This window comes from Zosterops lateralis (genome assembly GCF_965231275.1).
Source record: "Zosterops lateralis genome assembly, chromosome: 11".
NCBI lineage: Eukaryota > Metazoa > Chordata > Aves > Passeriformes > Zosteropidae > Zosterops > Zosterops lateralis.
The window spans coordinates 13188708-13211901 of NC_139771.1; the positions used below are offsets into that span (position 1 = coordinate 13188708).

Below are 23194 nucleotides of genomic sequence, written 5' to 3' on the forward strand. Positions count from 1 at the left end.
AGCCCCGCGCCCGCTCCCGCGCCCGCTCCGCGCCTGCGCCGCGGGGCCGCTCCCGCCCCGTCCCGTCCCTCCCCTCCGCGCCCCGCGGCTCGTGTGACCGGAGCGGCGGGAGTCGGTCCGCGCCCGCCTGGGAGGCCCTGAGCCCGCACCGCCACCGCCACCGGCACCGCCGGCCGCGGACGCGGGGAGGGACGGACGGAGGGAGGGAGGGAGGCGAGGCGGCCTTCCGGGTGTCCGGCACCATGAGCATCGAGATCCCGCCGGGCCTCACCGAGCTGCTGCAGGGCTACACGGTGGAGGTGCTGCGGCACCGGCCGTCCGACCTGCTGGACTTCGCCGCCGAGTACTTCGCCCGCCTGCGGGATGCCCGCGACCAGGAGGCGGGCGATGGCCGCAGGGTGGTCAGCTTCGACGGGGAGCCCATGCAGACCGAGTCCAACGGCGACGAGGAGCCCGACCGCGGCGACGACGAGTCCGACTCCGACTTCGAGCGTGAGTGTCGGCGCCGCCGCCGCTGAGGGAGCGCGGGGGGCCGCCGGGTGCCGTGCCGGGTGCCGTGCCGGGTGCCGTGCCCGGTGCTGTGCCCGGTGCTGTGCTCGGTGCCCTGTGCCGTGCCGGGTGCCGTGCCCGGTGCCCGTGGCAGAGCGGGCGGCGGGGAGGGATTGAATGGGGGAGAGGCTCGGCCGGGCCCCGCAGCCCCGCCGCTCCCCGCGCTGCCGGCCGCGCTCCGGGAGCCCCGCAGGGCCCGGCCCGGCCCGAGTGCCCCGGGGTCTGGCCGGGGATCGCGGGCAGCCAGCGCGCTGCCAAGCATGTGATAGGGAAGATCATGTGTTATTGTGCAACCCCTTCTGTACTTATCTTTACCTTTCTGTCTTTAAATCATTGTGGACCAGCGTGGTTGGGTTTTTTCCGCTGGAACTGGGGTGGTTTGTTGCCGCTTTTGTGTATTTAAGGTGGTTGTTGTGAAGCACCGAAATAACTTTGGTTATTTAGCAACATATTAAAATTCAAAGCCACCTGTATATTGCTGTTTATACTGCCAGGCTCGAAGATGGAAAAGGTACTTAACCTGAGCTGGACAATGGAATGCCACTTGTGATTCTGAAATTTTTATTCTGTCAGAATTGTAGTGTGTGTTTTGGGCTATGCGGAGTGTTTGTAATTTGGGCTGTAACTGAGCCTCAGTTTTAGAAGTTATTTAAAATGCCTGCGAATGATGGTACTTGGCACACCCAGAATTTTGGACCTGAAATCACTGAATACTTTCTCGTTATTAGAAAGTAGCTTAAAGGGGAGGGAAAGGTGAGAAAAGGCGTGCTTTCCCTGAACTTTCAGTGCCCTCGTTTGAAGGTCTTGTGCCCTTGACCTATAACGTAAAGGTTTCTGACTTTTATTGATAGAGGATCCTCTTTTAGACCAATTACTGGATGTCGCCTTGTGGATGAAGTGTGCTCTTAACATCTACTCACTCCCTCGTTTACAGTTTTAGAGAAACAGGAAGAAATTAAACTATGGAACGAATAATTCTTTTATTAAGGGAGCGTTGAGACACCAGCTGTTTTTGCAGCGCTTTTAGGCTGGGAGCTGCGAAAAGTAAAACACATCTTAAGCTGTTGAAAGTAGAGAAACAGGACATGGAATGTGCAAGAGGACAAGAGTGAAATATACAGTCAGAATGAATTAAAAACCCGTTTGCAATCAGTGTCTGGGTTTGGATGGTTTTTCTCATGAGAGAGAAGTTCTGTTTAGGGCATGAAGAAGAATAGGTGAAAGGTGAAGGGTAGAGATGTGGACACTGGTGGTGACTGGACTGAAGTTAAGGAATGTTCAAGTATGAGCACAGGTTTATGGAAATTACGAGTGGGTTTTTGCCCTGCAATCAAATCAGTGGTATTTTCAAACATCTCTAAATGTGAAAGAAGTTAGAGTTTCTTGCAGAATGTATTTTAAAATTAAACTCCATGTTGGAAAAAATTTCAATAGATAGTTGGATGTAATTCTTAAAAATGTGCAAGGTCTTTGTATTTAATATTTTCCCTAAAAAAGGAAAAAAGGAACCCAAAGTCAAAAAAAACCCCAACAAAACCAAACAAAACCCCCACTCTACCAGAACATCTAATGTCTTTAAGTGAAATTTTGCTATTTTGTGATCTGTTTACCTAGATTTGGGGTTTGAAATACTGTCTTCAGGGAAGTAAGTGTAAAATTTTCTTTCTGAATGTTGCAACTGCAGCTGGAGGGATCCTCTGAAGTTAGATGTTTTCAGATAAAAATGTAAAAATTTAGTGGTGGCATACAGCTTTTCAAATGCAGATTTACATAGGCTGTCCAAAGCAGAAGGGTGGTTCCTTTGCTTCGTGTTTCTGCTTATCATCTTTCTATCTAAGTCAGAGGGAAAATTAAATTAACAAGGCTGGCCGCTGTCACTTGTTGTAGTAGAGCCCTTTGGGCAAATGCCACTGTCAGTAATGCTGTTTTGCTTATCTGAGAACCCGTGCTCTTCCCCCTTTGTGGTTTCCCAGGAACAGTGCCGTTCCCTGTAACAGCAGGTGAGGATCCCTCTGCAGGGTCAGGGAAATTATTGTCTTGCATTGTTTAACAGTGTGGGTGACAACCATGGCTGTGTGTTAGATTTCTGTTTAACTGTTGTCTCTGTCAATGAGAAGTGTTAAGTTAGAGGTTTTGATACCTGGTGACTGTCATAGGTAGGGCAGTACTTGGGGAAGACAAGATCCTGGGTGCCTCAGTCTGCATAATATTTAAAGAGAATGTGGAGATAGGGAAAACACACTGGAGACACACAGATAATCTCATTGAAAGGACCAGAGCACTATTTCTTAAGACTGCAGCTTTTCATCTTAGACAATTTAGGAAAGACTTCAGTGAATTTCACTGTGCTTTCCTAGGTTATGGTTTTTTACCTGTGAGTAGCTGTGACAGGTCAAATTGGTGTTTTACATGTGTTTCCATGTCTGTTTATAAATAAAAAAGATGAAATTGAGCAGTTGTTTTTGTAAATTACTACATTAAGGAAACCTAAAGCTAGTTTAAATAATTACCCTAACTGTATATGTTTGGAATAGGAAAGATCTTCACAAATAATGTGCTTATCTTCACATGTGTGTGTGTGTGTCTGGCACAGATATTAAATCTGTGTGTGTCACTAGGCTGCATCTGCACACTTGGGCTGAAAGAACATTTTAGATAAGTTATATGGTTTTTTTTTGTATGCTCTGAGTGCATATGGTGATGGAAGGAAGCATTAGTCAGAAGGGGGTCTTGGCCTTTGGTGTAAACCATGTGGCAAATGTCTTCAGGTAGTCATAGTGATGCCATAGTGGCGCTCCATCCATGTGCTAAAAGTCACTGAAACTAGCTAGGCTACAAAAAAAGACATTTGTTCTCTTAGGATGATCACTCTTAGGTGATGCTTAGGAAATTATTTCCTGTCTGACCCGTCTGGAGTTTCATCCTTCATTTTAACTGTTTTTGTATGCGTGGTCAAAGGACATCAGGATGAGACTGTTCAGCAGAGTGCATTGTAAGGCATGTATGGAAATGAAACTATGATAGTTGCAGGGGAGCTTCCAGAAACATTATCCATTGGGCTGTGGCAGAGAATTTAAGAGATACAAAGCTTTCCTCAGAGACTTTGTTTGATATAACTGCAAAATTGAGAAGTTGGGAGGGTTGGGAAAGGTGCAAAGCAAGACCTTCAAAAATCAGGCTGAGAATGTAACCAAGGACAGTTACGTATTCTTAAAGTGTGTCGTTGACCATGACACTTATACTTTTACCAAGTGGGCTCTTGATAAAATGTGTTAAGACTGTGAAATTAGTGCCACAGAAACGGTCTGTTCACTGTTTGTGTTATTGCTTTGGGAAACCTCCTGTTGAGGAGCCCACCTGAAGGAAGGCAGAGGCTTCCCTGTCCCCTGAGGCAATTGCACAAAGGTGCAAAGTGCTGCACGATTAAATTGCTGTTTTGTCGTATTTTTTTTGTAACAATAAAACCACCTGTATGTGTTCTTGGAGGTTTAAGTATAACTAGCAATGGGACTGAAATATTTTTGGGGTTATACTAACTCGAGCAACTCAGATGATTCAACTAATAACAAGTATTTTATTGCAAATAAAATTCTTCCCTCTCAGGATTTTGCCTTGATATTGAAGGAGTGATGATGTGCTTTTCAGCTGCTCCCTGAGCAAAAGAGAACCCTTCTTAGTATTTTGCTTTTGAAATAATCCTCTTCAGTATGTTCTCTTGTTGTGACGGGAAATGGTGCATGTGAATCTGGATGGACAGGTGAAAAGATTCTTTAGGTCTGCACTGAGCTTCTGAATTAAAATTCAAGAATTTGCTAAATGTCATCTTTAAAATATCAGTAGAATATCTGAGCAGAAGGGAGTAGAGAAATGTTTGTTTACATCGTTAGATCTTGAATGTGGTACAGAGTAAGAGTTCAGTACATCTTTGAAATATTTAACTTTTTAATTGTTACTGGAAACACTTGGTATTAAATTAAACCTGTTTTAGATTGCTCATCTTCTTATTTTTAAGCGTCATTTGCTTATGCTTTCTTATTCTGAACTGATGTCCTGTGGAATTCCTTAGAAATAATTTATATCAATCCCAAAGCATTTATGCTCTGCCTGCATCAAATCACAGGTTAGGCATAGCTCTGTGCTGTTTCCCCAAAATAATTTAATGAAACTTTCTGAATTACAGAAGTTGGCTGATAAAACCTTTGCAGTATAGCATAAGAAGAATAGTGGTCCTTTTGAAAAATACTGTTCAAGTTTTCAGATGTGGTTCAGATTAATGAGATATTGCACATGTTGCTGTGAGATACTTTCAGCTTTAAAGTTAAAGTACTTTGAACTTTTTACTAGTGCTTTCACCTGCCTGCTTCGTCCTTAACTGTTAATTAACTGGCAACAAAGCACAGTAGCTCTCTCCCCAAATATGCAATACAAATCCAGTCCAAAGAATAGCTATTGTATTTAAAATCTAGGTAGCACAGTGAGCTCTCTCATAATCTCATAATTGCTAGTTCTGCATACCTTTTTTATAATAGTAGTTATAACAAAGGTGGTTTGGGCTCTACTTAAGTAGTCTCTAGATTTTTAGGGAGGTGGAAGAAAAAGCTGGGTTAATGGCTGGACTCAATGATCTTAAAGGTCTTTTCCACCTTAAACAGTTCTATGATCTGACTGCATTAAACCTTTGAATTTGGTATAGAAAGAAAAGAAATGCACGTTCTTGCTTTATGTTTTAAAAGGTATGTTCAAACAAGCCTGGTGACCAGAAGGTGTAGAGGAAGCTTTAGAGTTTTATTTATTCTTTGATCTCCATCAATGACGTGAAGTCAACTGTAAAGCAAAGTCTTAGTGATGTATCTGTGTTTTAAGAGGAATATATTTCTGCATTTAGTTTTTCGTGGTATTTTGAATGTGTTTAACATAAAAATAGGAAGTGAAGGACTACTGTTGTGCAGTTGCTGTACTTGCACATATCTTTGCTTTTACAGAGGCAATTCTCCATGACTTAAATCAGAAGGATTAAGTAGAGTAGCTGCTGTTAGTACTAATGAAACTTCAGTCTCTATATTTATCTTGTTCTCATGGAGGAATTTTGAAGATAAACCAAGTATTAAGGTAGACTGATTTTACTTCTTTTTGGTTGCTTAGTTGCTTGTACAGAACATGTAAATACTCCTTTTTTTTTCCTGGAGGCCTTTTTGCTTCTGTATTTGTTTATCACAATAAAATTGCTTTTCAGCTTTGCTCTTAAGGTTGCAATTACTGTACTACAAGGTTAGACTAGAAATTTTTTGAACTAAATAGTGTAGTTCTAAGAAGGCCACCAATTTTAGCTCAATGGGGCTTGAAGGAATGTTTCATCAGTAATCCTCTGTACAAAGGAAAGTTAATCAGAATGCGTCTGTAATACATCCTTACCTGAGACAGTAAAAGAACTAGAAATACGAAGTAAGGGATAAAAGAGAATCATAGATGGGTTGACTGAAATTCAGATATCCCTGGATATTGCTAAATGCACATTGGTTTACATCAGGAAGGATGGACTTCTATGTTAATTATCAAAGCTAAGTTTCTTGCATTTTCGGCATAGTACACTTAGAGTTATTTGTAACGCCTTGCCCTCAGCACTGTTAGTGTTCCTGTAGCATCTATTAGATATTCCTTACAATCTCTTGAGAAAGATACCCCCTTATTTCAGTTTGCAGTTAGTGGCTTGACATAATTGTTCTGCTTTAAGTGTTCAGTATGTCCTAAAATGTTAGGAAGCATGCAGTATTTTTTTTTGTTTGTTTAAAATTCCATTTGAATTTGTATTTGTAGTCTGTTGCATACCAGTAGCTTTTCACATAACTCTTAAACTTGTTATTTTCTGAAAGAGCTTTAGATAGTTGCTGTAACTGTGCAGATAAATTCTTGGCTGTTCTTGCTCTGTTGGTATCCTGCTGTTACTCTGTGCATTAGCCTGTAAAAGAACATAACTGTCTATGAAGGAAGTGGGTAGCTATCCGTTATAAATAATTGCTGAATTCTTAACAGCCTGTGTTTCCATGTTGAAGAAAGAAAAGTTGTATGAAACTTCTGAAATTGTATTCTAGCTGGTTCTAAAATTAAGCTAAAGGAAGATATCGTATATCAGTACTACATATTGTACTGAACATTAGCTTCTATTTAACTTTGCTATTTTTTGCTTATTTAATAAACCAATATTAGAATGCTGAGACAATTCTGTCAATGTTCCCCTCGTGCTAATACTGAAGTTTCTTGTGCCCTCTTACCTAAAATAGAACAATGGAGATCTCGGGGAAGAGGAGGAGACAGCAGAGAACAAGCTCACTTCAAGCTATTCACCAGTCAGTCATTAAACACATTAATGTCTGACAGAGCAGTTGCTCGTTATTCAAATGAAGACTGGAAATGTAGCCAAGATGAGCTATGAATGTTTCCCACTGGCTTCAGTAACGTTTTCAGCTTTATGAATGATCATTCATATTTTCTTGTGAAAGAAGAGGGAGGCAGTAATAAATATAACTCACAAATGTGCTCGTTCCTCTTGTTATTCCTTCCTCTGCAATGGTCCTTTAGATTCCTTTAGTTAAGCTTCTTTGTGTTCCATGCCTGTCTTTGCATCAATACTTCCTTGATATGTAACAGTTGTTTGGTGGTTTTTGATACATCAAGATTCTTTGATTCATGTAGATGTAATTTTTTTCCTGAGGTATTGTCAGTTCTGTGGCAAATAGTGTGTACTCTTCTCCAGTCTGCAGTTGGCTGTAATATGAAACAGACAAGGGAAATAATAAATCATAAAAACATTGGTTAGAAAAGCAACTGGGGGGGGGAAGTTTGGGAAATCTGAGTGAGGACAAAATGCTCTTGTATAGAAGACTTGCATAGTCTTACTATGGTAGAATACTAATAAAGGTTGTGTGCTTATGAGATCCTTTAATGCAAAAGCGTATTTTTCTTTTAAAAATAGGGATGTGAAAGAGGGGCCTTTGGATGGAAACTCCAGAAATCCATTGTGCAGAACAAGCAGCTGTTTTGTGGTCATTGATGTTTTGCCTGTTAGAATTTTGGAGATGATGGCAGTGTTCTCTGCTGGAGTGGGAAGGATACTTAGAAGAGGGAGGAGATTTAGAAGAAAGCACCCTGTCTTACAATTTTCATATTGCAAGGATTTGGTTTCTGTTTCATAAATACACAATAAATGATGTATAATAAAGGCCAGCATTTTATTAGTAGCAGTTTTGCTGCTGGTCCTTTCCTATGGGAGCATTTATTTTCTGTCTAGAAATGGCAAATGATTGTGAGTGGCTGTTCTCTGTGCATGGAGTGGAAATTCCCTTTAAGAGAGAAGACATCTTTAGGAACAGCCTCTCTTCAAGGCCTCAGGTAGGGACTTGCAGATATTCCTTCTGTAGCATTGCTTTTATTGTCATTTAAAACCAACAACAACCTTGGGGTTTATTTTGTAAGAAATGTTACAGCACTCTCTGTTCTCCCCTTTTATTTCCTGGTGGCTTGCAGAACAGCTTTGCTTCTGTTCAGAAATGGTCTCCAGCCTGCAGGGGCTGGCATGATGTCAGCTTTTGGTGTGAGGTCATCTTACAGAAGTCTGGAACCCTGCATTCCTTTTTGGGTATTAGTGAAATCCAGACCAAGATCGTTGGGTCAGGGGCCTGACCAGCAGAACTGAGCAAATTGTCACAAAATCTCACTCCAAACTGTTGTGTGAAGAAGGGTTAGGATTGCAGATGGGAGGGAAAGTGCATGTTCTCCCACCAGTCACTGTTCTGTCCTTCTGGATCTGAGCAGTTTCCTTGCAGAACATTGTAGAAATGTGTGGAGTTTGTGTGAGGAATGAACTGTGGGTTTTGGATGAGAGTTGAGAAACTGCTTTGTAGTTTTCCTCTGTATTTTTGAATCAGCTGTAGTGCCAATTTCCTCATTCTTGGTGATTGCATATTGACAAGCTGCTATAAAGCAGGATGTCACAATGGCTCTTCATTTCCATTTTGGTTCTTCCTCCCTTGGGACAGCATATTGTTTTGTGCTTCCTATTGAGAAAACTGTGTTCCACAGAAGAAATTAAAAAAAAATAACCCACAAATATTTTTGTGATATTTTTCCTGGTGAGGCTCCAGTAAACACTCACTTCTGTGGCAACACTTGTGCTAATCATGATTGTTTAGGAGGAATTGCTTCCTCAAGGACATCTGTAGTGAAGGAGCTGGTCAGTCTCTGGTTGTCATGGATATGGGGGGTACCCTTCTCTGAAAGATGTCTCCTGTACAGCCCTGGAATGAAAATTTTAAGGTTGAGTTGCCTCTTTTAATTTTTTTTTTTTTTTTTGGACAGTAATTGTTCAGAAACAGTTTTTAAACATTTGATGTTTATCAGTGTTTCTGGTTAAAAATTGTAAATATTTGTAAGATTCAAAGGGTTTTCAGGTTAATAAATTAAGAAAGATGGCTTATTGGAATAGATTAACATTCAGTTTATTGTCTTTCACACCTTTGGGGAGGGGTGGGAGAAAGCTTCCATGTGTAGTTTTGTTATAAAATGCTAAAAATTAATGCTATTCAGGGTGATGATATTTGGAGACCAATTCCTGTAGTGTTAAACATCACTGGATACAATGTTTTTATTTCTAATCTTGAGATGGTGTAACTTTATGATAAAAAGCCATTAACACGATTTGTATTTTATATGAGCATCTCTAAAATCCCTGTGAAATAATTCTAATTTCTTACTGCTGGAAATATGCAGTAATTGTTAACTGCTCTACCATTTTTTTCATAGCACTATGAAATAATGTAACTTTGCAAGATGTGTACTGATTTTGCCAGTGCTTTTAGCTTTTCTTAGCTTTTACATGCAGACACTTAGCTTTTCATAGCTGGAAGATCTGCAGTGTGTACATTTGTTGTGAAGAGTACTGTGTGACTCGGGGGAGTTGAATCCTAGAAGTTCTGCTGCTAAAAATCAGTTCATCTGGAAGCTGAACCGTGTAGCACTTGCCACCTGCTGCAGCTCACTTCGGTCAAGGAATTTTTTATCGTTTCTTCCGGATATTGTCAGAATGAATATTCCTTGTCGAAGCCTCTTGCCAAGACTTTGGACATCCATGGGCAGGTTCAGCTCAGGGACCTGGCTCAGTGCTGGATGTAGCAGTGTTGGGTTTGTGGTTGAACCCAATCAATGATCTTAAAGGTCTTTTCCAACCTAAATGACTCTATAATAAACAAGATTTTCCCTGCTCTGGGTAGAACATTCTGATATTTTTTACTGTTATCCCTTCTTAGGATACAGAACATATGTCTGCTTTCACCCTTCCTCTTTTCCCAAAAATCCTCTTCCTGTGAAAGTGCTCAGGATGCAATTACTGGAAGTGTATGTGGGGGGGCTGTCTTGTCAAAATATGTTTTCACATGGAGATGATTCTTTTTACAGCTATATGTTTTAAGTAACTGTTGAATGTTGATATAATGTTGTTAGAAGTGTAAATCTGAAGGAAGAAAAGCTATGAAACACTTTATTTTGAGATGCAGTACAGAAGTTGGTTTTGCTCATTAATTTGGTTGTGTACTGCAACCTAAAGATTGACCAGATTAGAAAATTAAACAGTTTTAAATTTTAAAACATACATATTTATAATCCACTCGAATTTATTTATATTTTATTTACTAAAAGGAGCTGTAACCAAATAGTATTTCAATGAAACAAGGTTCACTTGTGAATTATTGATGAATATATTGTACTGGCAGTGAAGTAGTACTTCATGTTGTCTGCTCATAATATCACAAAATTGTTGTAGGTGTTAATGATGCTTCTGTAGAAGGCCTCATACTCTTGTGTATGTTCTGCCTGGTCAGTTTGTGTCACCCCTCAGTCCTCTGGCTGCCACCCTCCTGCAGAGCTCAGGCTGTGCTGGCTGCTGGAGAGCCATGGAATCACTGGATGCATTTCACATTTTGTTCTCACTAGAAAAGCACCAGACAAGAAAATGATCATGAATTGTAGAGTCAGTTGTGTCACAGAGAGGATCCTGCACCTTAGAGAGGAGGGAAAGCAAGGCAGGAAACCTGGTGTCCAGTGTTGTGACTCTTAAGCTCCCAGTACAGCATAAAATCCTGTAAATCCAGTGTACTTCCTCTATCACTACTGTAGACAAATCTATATATAGCAAGGACACAAACTGTGGGTCGGTGTGGGGGTTTTAGTGTGTTGGTTTTTGTTTTACCTTTTACCTTCTTGGTTTTTTTACTGGAAAGCAAATCTCTTCAGTTCCAAGTATATGTAGAATTTCTCATAAACAACTGACCAATGTTTTCTGGTTTGGGTTATTAAAATATGTGGTGTGATACATTATACAATTTTTCTTCTGCATTTTTTAAACATATCGCATATGGGAACACTAGTTATTTGAACATTTTTTTTTATAATTTCACAGATCAACAACACATCGTCAGCCTTTTTTAAGTACTTAATAAAAACCCTCCAAAACTGTAAAAATCAGACTTCCAGAAGAATTGAGCCAGTTTTTAAAATTGTTGATCTTTTGGGAAAGACTGGTTTGGGAAAGGTCATTTACAAACTGTTCAGGATGAGTCCTCAGAGGTGATTACTTGTGCAGGATAGAAGGCTAAATCCTAGAAAGGTCGTAGCTGATCAGCTGATAATAGATGCCTTTTGTGACACTGCTAAGCTGGCAATACTCCTCCTGAGGTTTGTCCAGGATGTGGATGCTCCTTGACTCTTATGTGGCATTATTAGAATAAGAACTAGTTTGGTATATTGCAGTAGTGTCAACACTGAACGTTTTAAAAAATGCCCAAGAAAGTGCTCAGTTTGCAGTTACGAAGAATGTGCCCATAGTAAGAACCAGTAGAAGCCCAGACTGTTTCACAGCCTTGCTCTTCCTACCTTTCTTCCTTTAAAAAAACCCCAGCCAAACAAATTAAACTCCCAAAATCTGTGGAGTGGCTTTGTCAGAATTTATAGTTACCTGCCTGGACAAAGGATGTCTGGTGACCAGATGCATCTACCTGCAGATGAATTTTACCTCTATTTGCCCTCTGGCCATCAGAACTTAAACTGGAAGCAAAGCAGGAATTTTACTGAGCTGTTGAGGATCTTTGTGGAATTACAGAAAGGTTGAGTTTGGAAGGCACCTCTGGAGGTCATCTTGCCTAACCCTTTTTGTGAAGCTGGACTGCCTATAGTGATGGCCTAGGACCATATCCAGGTGTCTTTTTAGGTATCTCAGAGGGTGGAGACTCCAGAACCTCTGTGGGCAATTTATGTCAGTGTATGGTCACTCTCACACTAAAAATGTGCTTCATCATGTTCAGGTGGATCCTTTCTGTATTTGACTTTGTGGCCATTGGCTCTTGTCCTGTCACTGAGTGCCAGTGAGGAGAAACTGCCTCTGTTGTCCTTCAAAGCCCTTCAGGTATTGATAAGAACTCTCTGAGCCTTATCTTCTCTAGGCTGACAGTCACAGCTCTTTCAGCCTGTCCTCACACAGGAGATGCTCCAGGTCCCCTCATCGTCTTTATGGCTCTTTGTTGGACTCTGACCAGTATGTCCATGAGTCTTTTGTACTGGGGAGCCTGGAACTGGACACAGAACTCCTCCAGGTGTGACCTTACCAGGGATGAATAGGGGGGAAAGACCACCTTCCTTGACATAGGAATGTTGCATCAAAAGCTGTCCAGATTACCCTGGAACCAGCTTGCCTTGCCTGGCACATACAAGTGTGCTTATACCTTGACTTAAATGTGGATGTGTGAGATTAAGCTCTGAATCAGCTTGAAGTGACACTTGATTGAAATGCCTTGTGCTCTTTTATTCAGATCAAATCAGATGACAGCACAACCTATTGCAGTTTTGTCTTATGTAAAAACACAGTATGTTTCATCATTCAAATGTCAGCAGGAATTGGTAATGAAATGTGATGTGACCCAGGCAAAGAACTGTGTACCTCTTTTACCTGTAGGATGCTATTCTTAAAATTCTGCCTAGATACCTATAATTAAACAGTCCTGAGCTCAGGTTGACCTGGCAGGTATAGCTGTGTAACATGCCTGCTGGGTGTATGAAACACCAGGCTCTCTCCATGTTGCTGTTGTTTCTGCTGAGCTTCAAATCTCTTGTTCCATATTTTTCTTCTAAATTGCTCTTTTGTAGAAGTAGTTCAGTTATAGTTGTTTCATACTGTCACATGAGATACACCTGACTGTGAGAGTGACTCCAGCCTGTTTTGTCTGAGACTAAACAGCTCAGAGGAGAAAGGAAAAGCTTCTTAGGCTGCATCTCGTCCATAACTGCCCATATTAATTTTTCCTTTCTGTTGTAGTCCAAACTTAAGCAGAACTACTGCACATCACTGATGAAAAAGGCTGAGACCAGCCCTTTTTCTCCTTGGCATTGACACAGATTGGAAGTGCTGCTGCAATCAGTGGTCAGCAATAGGTTTGTTGTGCTCTCAGGTTTGGGATTGAAACTTCACTCTGCCTTCTCAGTTCCTTTACTTTTCTATCCTTCCATCATAATGTGTTCTGAAATGGTGGCAGATCTGCAGGTGCAGGCTTGAGACTGAGTGTGTGTGTGCCCTGAACACAAACAATTGTGTCTTCCCCTTCTCTGTAACTCCCTTATCTGCGCTGGCAGCTGCTCTAAGCTAAGAGGATCCAGTAATCCAATTAGTCTATCAGAGAAGGGCACTGGATCATGATGACTCTGTTCTGATGTTGCCTCTACTTGCATAATTATTTTTGGTGGCGTATCTGTGTACCTTAATGGTCTTGAATTTTGGCTTGATTTGTGTTTGTTACAGTACAGTGGCAAAGGTGATGGAATAAAAATTCTGCAAGGAAATGTATATTTCATGAAAAGCAAGTGTTTGCTGTTCTTAGAGTTCCTTTGTCATTCTTACATATTGATTAGACTGAAATTTCTTGCAATATATCTAAGATCAGTTTGTCAGTGTAACAGCCAGTTGCTTGTACTGGACAGAACTTTGGTTTGTGTGTTTATGCCTGCACACACACATGTACCATTTTCTCTGTGTAGATTGCTGCTCACTGCCCCATTTGTCAGAAACTTACAGCAGAGTAGAAGCAGAAAATATGCAGGTGGCTGGGAAAGTGTAATTTTGTGTTACCATGGTTTGGCAAGAATTTGAAGCAAATTATAATGCTGTTGACTCAGGGCTGTTTTGGGGATTTTTTTTTTTTTTTTTTTTTTTTTTTTTTTTTTTTAAATTCCAAGAAAAGGTAACTATACTGTTCATTCTAGAATAATTAGTCTGACATTGTAGGAATGTACCTTAATTCACTGAGTGCACCTGTTAATTGAATTTTTATTCAGGTGCTCTTATGTTCTTAGCAGTGCTTGAGTTTTAGATTTTTATAAATGCTTTGAGCTTCATTACACAATTTTGACTGCACTGAAGTTCAGTTGTCACTGTCCTCTTTTGTGTACAAGTTAAATTTGCTTAAGCATCTATCATAATGGAAGATGTGAGTATTCAGTTGTATCAGTTTGTTGTCTTTCTTTGAAAATGATGGGTTCATATTCATCTGAATGTGAACCATATTTTGCTGATAAGCAGTTTAGGGTGCTAGTAAATTATATTAGTTATGGATACGATAGTCAATATTTGATTTCTCAAGATAGCTTTTATATCCTGACACCACATTATTTAAAGACACTATCAGTCTCAGTAGGACTTTATGCTGAGCCTGCCAAGCAGGTGCCAAGTGCAGATATCCAACATTTACATTCAGTGTTGTGTGATGGTAGCTGTGACATGATTCCAATTAAAAGCTTGGACTGCACACTGCACATGTCTTCTGAATATTAATGTGCACTACAGACAGAGCAGATGGAATCTCTTTAAAATACAATGTAATGAATGTAAAATTAAGGTTGTGTTTCTGGTGAAAACTAATAGGCAGTCAAAAATTTTCTTTGTTTTTCATTGCTTACCCACAAGAATATCTGTGCATCATCATTATCTTTCTTTACATATAGGAGGAAATCAACTCTTCATTATGCATTCAAATAAAAATACAGCATTATGCCGTATTGAAGTTTCCTCAAATGCCAGATGTACCTAGAAAAATATTAGGAACACATGCAACATTTACTGTGCCTGAAAATATGCCTCTGCCTAGAAGACAGATAATAGTTGAGATATAGGATGTTCTGTGTGATGTATTAGGAAAAGTCCATTCTGCACAGGTGGGGTAGAACAAAACTGAGGAATGTAGAGAATGGCAAGAATGTCAGTGGTGCACAGCAACCCCAAAGTTAGCTGTCAGAAGAGAGCAGCAATCCAGCTGGGAAAGTGTGTATTAGTTGCTGAAGTATTTGCTGTGCTCCTGTGGCAGTCCACGAGACATGAATTAAAATCTTGGTAGTAGGAATAGGTTAAAGGCTTTAAAAACAAACAAGGTGTAAGTGTGGTGTCAAAACTGGAAGTAGGAGAGTTTTTGTGGGAGTGGGAATTGTAAGTCTCCTCTTTGCAGCTGCATTTATCTTCTCCTCTGGGACAGAATGGAGGTGTGTGAGGGGAGTGTACAGGCAGGTTATAGGAAAGGCAGTGATGGGAGGTGTGAAGTACATGAAGCCAGTGCATTGCTTCACTTGTGCCATTACCATGGCTGTGACATGCTTTCCTTCCACTCTTTTCGAACTTAATTTTACAGCTGCTTATACCTGAGGCTCTATAAACATTAAAGTCTGCGCCAGTGATAGCATTTTCCACTTCATCCCTATTACCTTATAAAGATTTCCCCCTAGATCTGCATTTGGATTATATTTGTCTATTATAGTTGTATTACCTGGCTAATACTTCTCTCAGGTTACTGGCCAAGCTGTTAAGAAAAAGGTCCTGGCTTCATTGATTGTATTTATTTGATACATCCCTGCTTTCAGAGAAGTTGACTCTGTGCTACTCCTGAGGATAATACTAATTTGTTAAGAATGTTTTTTAAAATCTAGACCACTTTGGGACTGAGAACAGAGTTGTGCATGAGGTTTGGGAGAGGACAACACTTGTCAGTGTGAGAAAGAGCCGTGTCTGGTTTTGGTGATGTCCCAGACTGCTGATGTGGGGACCATCTCACTTAGGGAGGAGTTTAGGAAATGCCTGGTGAGTCTAACCTCCTGTTGTGAGAGGTCACCAGTGGGTTGTTACTCTTGACAGTTTTTACAGGGTTTAATGCATTCAATTCAGAATAATGGTGGGACTTTTAATTGGGCTTCTGAAAATGGAAAATCAAGTCCCCTTGACTGATTCCAGTGGCAGATCAGGATTAACTGATACTGTTCTCTTTGGAGCAATGACTTATGTACCTTAGACTTGTACTTATCAGTGGCTCTTGCTGTGATAGAATGCAAATGTAATAATAGTGAAATGTAGAAAAAATTGACTCAGGTTTATTATGCTTTTTTTCTTTTCCTTGTTCCCATATTTTAGCTTACTTAGATTGCAATCACTTGTATACAATTCATTATTTTGTAGAAAGAGATTCATGCAAGAGGTGCAGTTGGAAACAATAAAAATACACTGATGTGCTAGATATAGTTAAATGACGTTTTTTATGACTCATTTAGGAATTATCCCCAGGATTTCCAAGTATGTTTGGTGGAACGCAGCTTTCCAAATAACCGGAAAGATCTTAAGTGTTGTTAGTTTGTAACGTAGAACAATGACTGCACCACACAACTAGGCACAGGATAAAAATCTGATCAAAAGTATTTGGGGTTTCTTGTTTTAAAAGATATGAGGATGTGGAGTTAAGTCTTAGAAATCAAAACCACAGTAAAAAAACAATTGAAATACAGAAAGTGTTGCTTTAAAAGAGCTGTGTTTGTCAGAGTCGAATGTTGCTTTAAACAGCACATCTGAAATTTCTAATGAAAAGATTTCAGACAAAATTTGTCTTCATTATGTTTCAAAAATCATAAGTACCCTGAGGTATTAATCCTTCTGCCTCATCCATCTCTGATCTCTGGTGGATTAGGAGACTAGTAAATAAAGAGATGAGGTTTTAAAGCAGAACTGGTAAGATAGGAAAGGTTAGTCAAGAGCCTTGGAAAAGGAGGAGGCTTTCTGTTCTCTGCCACTGTGTCTGGTCATGGGGGTGAGTTGCCCATGTTTCTTACTGATTGGGAAATGCCTCGTGATTCCCTAGATAAGATGCCACTACGTTTTTCTGCACGAAGCATTTAGTTTAAGGAATTTTGCAGTTATTCTTGATGTGGTGTTTCTGTTTCTCTGTAGTCTCATTCTCATCTTTGACCCTTTCTGGCTTTTCCAGTGTCAGACAATCCCAGTGAACGTCACATTCAAATATGTTTAGAATCTTTTCTTCTTATCATCTACTTAACGTTGGGTTTGTAAGCTTAACTTTTCTGATATTACTAATGTGGCTCCTTAGCTTCCTTTTCTCTGAAATGCCTTCCTCTCTAAGCTGACTCCTCAAGCCCAAGCAAATTTCTCTTTTTCACTTGCTTTTCTCTACCTTCCAGTGTCTTGCCTCTCCTGACAATGCTTTGAAGATTTGTCAGCTGTTTCTTAACTTTCCTGGTTTTTGCAGCATTCTTCTTTCTCTGTGCAGTGCATAGATTTGTCTTTCTAATACTTGAAAACATTCTCAAGTCTTTCATTTCAATCCCTGACAATCTCTGTTGTAGTATCAGCATATGGTTATAGCTTTAATCACTGTGAAATGTGTCCTTTTAGCTGAGATTGTACCTCAGCACGGGGAGTTTTTCTGATTTCATGTCTGTAAAGCAAGTGTTGCTATCTCTTTGATCTTGATAATATAGATTACACCCATAAAAAATCAACACACACAGACAAAAAAAAGTGCTGTGTTTGGCTTGATCTGAGACGTGTCAGCAAGAAATAGGAGAGGGCTGTGTGGGTCATGCCATTGCAATGTCAGATAATGTGAAGTGCTGCTTGATCTGTGTTTGTTCTCCTGTGCGTGGGCTTCAGTCAGGCTCTATGAACTCCTGAATTCTGTGAGCAGGTTTATGGTCTTTTTTTTGTAAGAATGAGTATCTGCTGGGAAATGTAATGAAAGTAGTACCACGCGTGACTGTTCAGGTTCAGTTCTGGAAAGGGAATATTGAAATAGTGATATATTGGAAAAAAGAATCTTTGATTTAAAAACAAACAAAACTCTTAAGGCTTTAGTCAAGAAGTGCCATCATAACCAGAGATTCACCCAGATTCCTTTCAGTTAGTCAAGCAGTGATTTCTTTCTTGAATTTATCAGCTGTTTAAAGTCTGTCCATTCCAGAGTGCATATTCATTTTTCTACTGTACTTAAAAACCAAAAAAGAGCCAACTCAAAATAGCACAACAGTTTTAACTTCATAAACATCTTTCTTTCACTGACATAAATGCTTTGCTTGTTGACTCAACTTTTCCCTTCAGAAGTTATTACATTCTTTCTATCAGAGGGTTTCTAAAAAACTTGGAAAGCAAGAGTCAGAGACTATTCTAAAATGAGGCTTTCAGACAGTGTTTCTCCATTTTGTGTCAGTAATTTTTAAATACAAATTAAAAAAATCAATTAAATTGGAGACCGGGATTTATTACTACTGTTTTTATGTTTTATTCCCTTGCTATTGATGACAGCTGTTTTTCAATACTGAGAAATAACAATGTGTCTATGTCTCTGTTATTTTTACAGCAGCAGACAGAAAAACAATGTTTAATAGCAATGCAGTTTTTTTATTGTTTTCCAGATTAACAGATGTAAAAGTCTCTTACAGAAAAGAAAATCCCGTGTGTACCCAGTTGTGGATCATGGTTTCCACTTTCTGCCTTTTTATTTTTTAAATGTTATATGCTCTCTCTGTTTGTTCTCTAAAAACTCACTTCTTCCCTAGTGTTCCCTGACCTTTTGTCTTCCTCCAAATGTCTGGCATGCTTCAGCTGACACCATCAGGGTCTCTCCTGCCTGTCTAACCAGGTCCTGAGTTTCCATCCTCCTCCGTGGGGGGTGGCTGGGCAGAGGAATACAAGGAAAAATAAAAGGGTGTCTGTAAAACTCAGATCTGCTTCTGTCTAGTTTGTTTTTCTGAGAGAAGCCTTGAGGAGAACTCTTAGGTTTTAGAGCTGACTGAAAAAATTGAAGTAGTTTGTAGTCCTACCCGTGGTTTCCATCTTATGAAGGTGAGATGTGGAAGGGGTAAATGAGGGTTTGTTACTCTCCAGCAAGGACATCCTGAAGGAAGTCATGGATACACAACTGTTTTATTACTAATAGCCACAGGGAACTCTTGTTTTACTTTCTTGTTGAAAAAACCAGTTCAGATTGGTATTTATTGAAGTACTCTTGCAAATCTGATGATGAAAGTTCTTTCTGCTCTTGTATTACTTTTTAATTGCCAGGAATCCTAAAAAGCTGGTCCTTGAATCTGTGAATTTTCTCAGAGTTGTGATGGTTCCTATTTATGTAAGTCCATTAACATCTTGGTGTGTAGAAAAACAGTTTGACAGCTGTAGTCTGGCACTTCCTTATCGTAACTTGATATAACATTCCATAGAGACAGTCACGCCTCAGATTTATACTCCACTCTGCTCCTGGTATTTCGGCTTTAATGGTTTATAGTGTCAACTCATGTGTTGTTTGGATAAACTTAATTGACTTGTTAAATTAGAACAATTTACATTCTGTTTCTCTTTTTGACTCTCTTCACACAGGATGATTTTGTGCCGTGATTCAGTGGGAAAGTACTCTGTAAATCACTGATTTGTGCTACTCAGTTGTAATAAAGCTGGTATTTTGTGCCTATGCTCTTTGAACTTGGAGTACTATACTAAGTTTATGCCACCTACTATGAGCTTTGCTGCATCTTTCATCAGGAAACCTTCAAAAATTGTTGATTTGAGTTACACAAAAGATGGCTATTAAATATTTGTGTGCACAATAGCTTAACTTAGTATGCTGCTATAAATTGCATTCAGAATCACAAACAGTCACGCGGGGATTTTTTTACCTTAGTTGAAATTAGGAAATGTTCACAGATCATAATAAAAAGCAAAGTGCTTGTGAAGAACGAGAAGTTTTCAAGGTACATCCAGTACAGAGCAGTAACATCTAATACTCTACTGTCATGCCTGGAATGCAAGTCCTTTGTCCTTGAATTTTTTTTTTTTCTTGTGACCCTCAATTGATCTTTTGAGTTTTATTTGTCTTTTTCTATAAGAATTGAATGTTCTTAGGATGTAGAAGAAGTGGGTAGCAGTAGCTGGAAGAATGATGGTTGTACTTCTGTTCATTTCAGGCTTGTGAGTAGTGTAGAGAAATAGCTAGTAGTGTACACCTAAAAAAGCCTAATTTTTTTTTTTTACCAGTCACATTTCAAAGTCACTGACAGAGAAGGGAGCCCACGCACTGTAGGAAAAGCAGACTTTTAGGTTTGGTTGAAAGAGTGGTTTTACTGTCACTTGTTTCCCCTAAATACTGTAATTGTTGGTTTGGTTTGAAAACAGTAAAATGTGTCCATTTTTCACCTATGGGGCTGTATTTTATACCTGCTTATAACCATAGTCAGAACTCTTGTAAGTTAAACATAGCGAGCCACAATTGAGCATCAGATATTTCAAAGTAAATCTCAATGCCAAAGCAAACTGAAGGATATTTGAGAAATTCCTGTTTTGTCACTTATGGAAAGTATTGAAAAAAGAATCCCAGTGTCTGATTTACATCCCTAATTTTTCAAGTGAGAAAACCCAATGAATGGAGCCACTAGCAGATGGCAGTATAGTTAGTAGTAGCCACTAACTGCATGGCACTACTGCTGTTTGATGTAAGGTACGTTTTAAATTTAAATAATGGAATGTACAGTATTGATCTATTTATGCAATTTATTATATATTTTTTTATTAAATAAATGTAATGACATACCTTTACTTTGAGGAAGAAAGGTTTTTTGGTCTGAAGAAGCCTGTTAAGTGTTCCTGTCTAGTGCTTACTTCAGTCTGTGCCTCAGTCACAGTATGGACAACACGTACATGTTGAGCAGACATTCCTGATTTTTCTTGAACAGTGGAATCGGATCGTTGTCCTGAGTCAGTTCTGGCAGAAGTGTGGAATGCACAGCTTGATCTGCTTTTCCGCTGCCAGAATCACTTGCCTTTGGCTGCCAAGGAGGAAATTGGGCCGTTTTGCTCTCTTCTGGTACAATGGTTTAATTTACCTCAGTTTTTGTTGTGTTTACCCAATTACTGTGCCTTGGTTCCCATGAGCCAAGTAAAAGCAGGAGCAGTGCCAAAGGTATGAGACATTTTGAACTTGAATATTGCTGCACCTGAGGTTTTGACATAATGGAGAGTATTCAATGCAATCATCTCACAACAAAATCTTTTAATCTTATTATAGTTTTTGCAATTAACGTATAATAACATTGTTGTCATTAGCAGAGACATGGCCCATTGTTCAGACTGAGCCGTGGCCCATTGCTGTGCGGCAGGGGGGAGTTCTAACTGGAGATTAAAAAAAAAAGAATTGTTTTGTCTTTCAAAGCAGCACTTTAATCTTGTTTCTGTAGATCCCAGATCCCTGAGTGGTACCTGGTGGGTGTGCTGGATTCAGTAGATTGTTGTCAGTGTAGGCAGAGTTGTGCTCTGTGGGCTACTCTGGTGTAGGAGTTTGTTATTGGTGTGTCCATCACTGTTGCTTTAAATTAGGTGCCCTTTAGTGCTCAGTCTAGGAAGGAGGCTGTGTTAACAGTCAATATATTATTCCCTTCCACCCCATCTAATTTTTTGGAATCTGTCCATAGACCAATGTAGGTCTATGTGGGACCTTCAGGAGTTGTTTATCTTAGCAGTGCTCAGTGCCAGCCTTTTCCTTTGGCCACTCCTATGGCAAAACAAGGATGCCATAGGAGTGGCAATAGTGACTGTGTAATACTGAAAATGGTCATAAGCAAAGAGAGCATCTCACTGGTAAGCCAGAAGGAAAAAAAAAAAAAAAAACAAACAACCCACTAATCTTTACTAGGATTTTATCTCTTTAGCATAAAAATAGCCATTTGACAACACATAAAAGTGAATTTTATACACGTTAGATCTGTCACTGGTGTAAGAGATACAAACTATCATTTTAATCTTAAAAGCTTTGTGGAGGCAGAATAATAGTACTCTCTTAACTGCCCTTAAAAGGTTATGTGTTTTTCTCATTTTTAACACTGGAAAGCTTGATGCAGTTTTGATGGCACTGAACCCTGCTATGAGATAAAATAATCAAGATTCTAAAAGGAGCCATCATTGTTGGATTTTTTCTATGTTACCCAAAGTACACCAGAGCGTTCTGTAGTATATAAATTCTGTTCAAAGACATGAAAATGTTATTCTTAAATATGAGTAAGAAATGGGTGTAGAAGTCATAAGGTGGAAAAAAAATTCTGTATATGCAAGATAGAGCCTGAAGTAATGTGTTTATTCACTAACGGTGTTGATAAAAAGTATCTGAGTCCACACATGAGACTAGTTAAACATTTACTTAAAACTGTTATGACCTTGATGAGGTGCTTGTACAGCAAACTTATCAAATTATGTTTTGAATTTAATATTTTCTTTTGTAATACATCATTTTGTAGTGGAAACTGAACTAATTTGTTTTGGTCCTCTCATTCTTCAAAACCGTAGAGAACTGGTAGGCATTTGGCTGTGCCTCTGGACAAAAGTAATCAGTTTTCCTGTTTCTTTAGGTCTAAAAAAACAGGCCAGTTTTGAGTTACTTAGACTAGAGGTGGGAGTGAACTGTTGCAGGACAAATGACTGTCCAGAACAGTTTTGTGTCACCACTGGTAGCCACAGGCAGACCCACGAGAAAAGTTAAGAACGGGGCAAAATGTATGAACACTTTCAGATCAGGAAGTTGCATGAGGTTGTTTAATAAGCCTGAATGGATCTCTATTCCCAATGCCTGTTTCCCCTTAAGATGAGGTAAACTTCTTGCATCCATGGTGTCTTTTGGCGAGTAAGATGCATCCTGCCCTTATTTGCAGGAGTGGTTGCTGCTGTCATAAATTGCTTAAAGGTTTGAAGAGAAAGTTGCTTGAATTCTCAGGTTTGTTATTCAGTGTTTTTGAACCTCTTCAAGCTTGATGTATGAAAGAGTGTGTCAGTGTTATTTTTATAGGGATTATGTCATATTATACAAGTTTAGATCTAAATGGTAAAATTCAGAATAATCTTGCTTTTAATCCTGAGCTTCTTTTGAGGGTGAGCATTGTCTCCCTGTTGATAGATTCGGCTGAAAACTATGGAATTAGCCAGATTATTCCTTTCCCCTCCAACCTCTTCTGATTTCCTTTATTTTTTAAAAAAAATACATAATAATAATTTTTATCCTTTTTTTGGTGGTATTCTCCATTTTGTGTTTTCATATAGATGCAGGGTGGTTGTCAGTGCTCCAAAGATGAGCTCTTCTGTCTTTGCAAAGAAATCATTGTTCTCTGTATTCCAGTGGTGCTGAGATACTCAGAAGTTTCTGAGAAATTATGGGATCATTAAGATTTTTGTGGCAGGTGTTTAATAAATCTGGCTCTGTGATGCATATGCTTTGATGGGGTATAAAGGCTTCTCTAATTCTCAAATATTTAAAGA

At 39.5% G+C, this 23194-nt stretch overlaps 1 protein-coding gene across 1 annotated transcript in view; it reads left to right on the forward strand.

The window, feature by feature from the left end:
- Positions 1-206: 206 nt before the first annotated feature.
- Positions 207-23194, forward strand: part of PRKAR2A (protein kinase cAMP-dependent type II regulatory subunit alpha) — a 60579-nt gene continuing 37591 nt past the window's right edge. The window contains exon 1 of the mRNA XM_083869155.1: positions 207-492. Within this exon, the coding sequence (XP_083725281.1) occupies positions 243-492 (250 nt within the window). The 5' untranslated portion in view covers positions 207-242. The remainder of the gene's footprint in view (positions 493-23194) is intronic.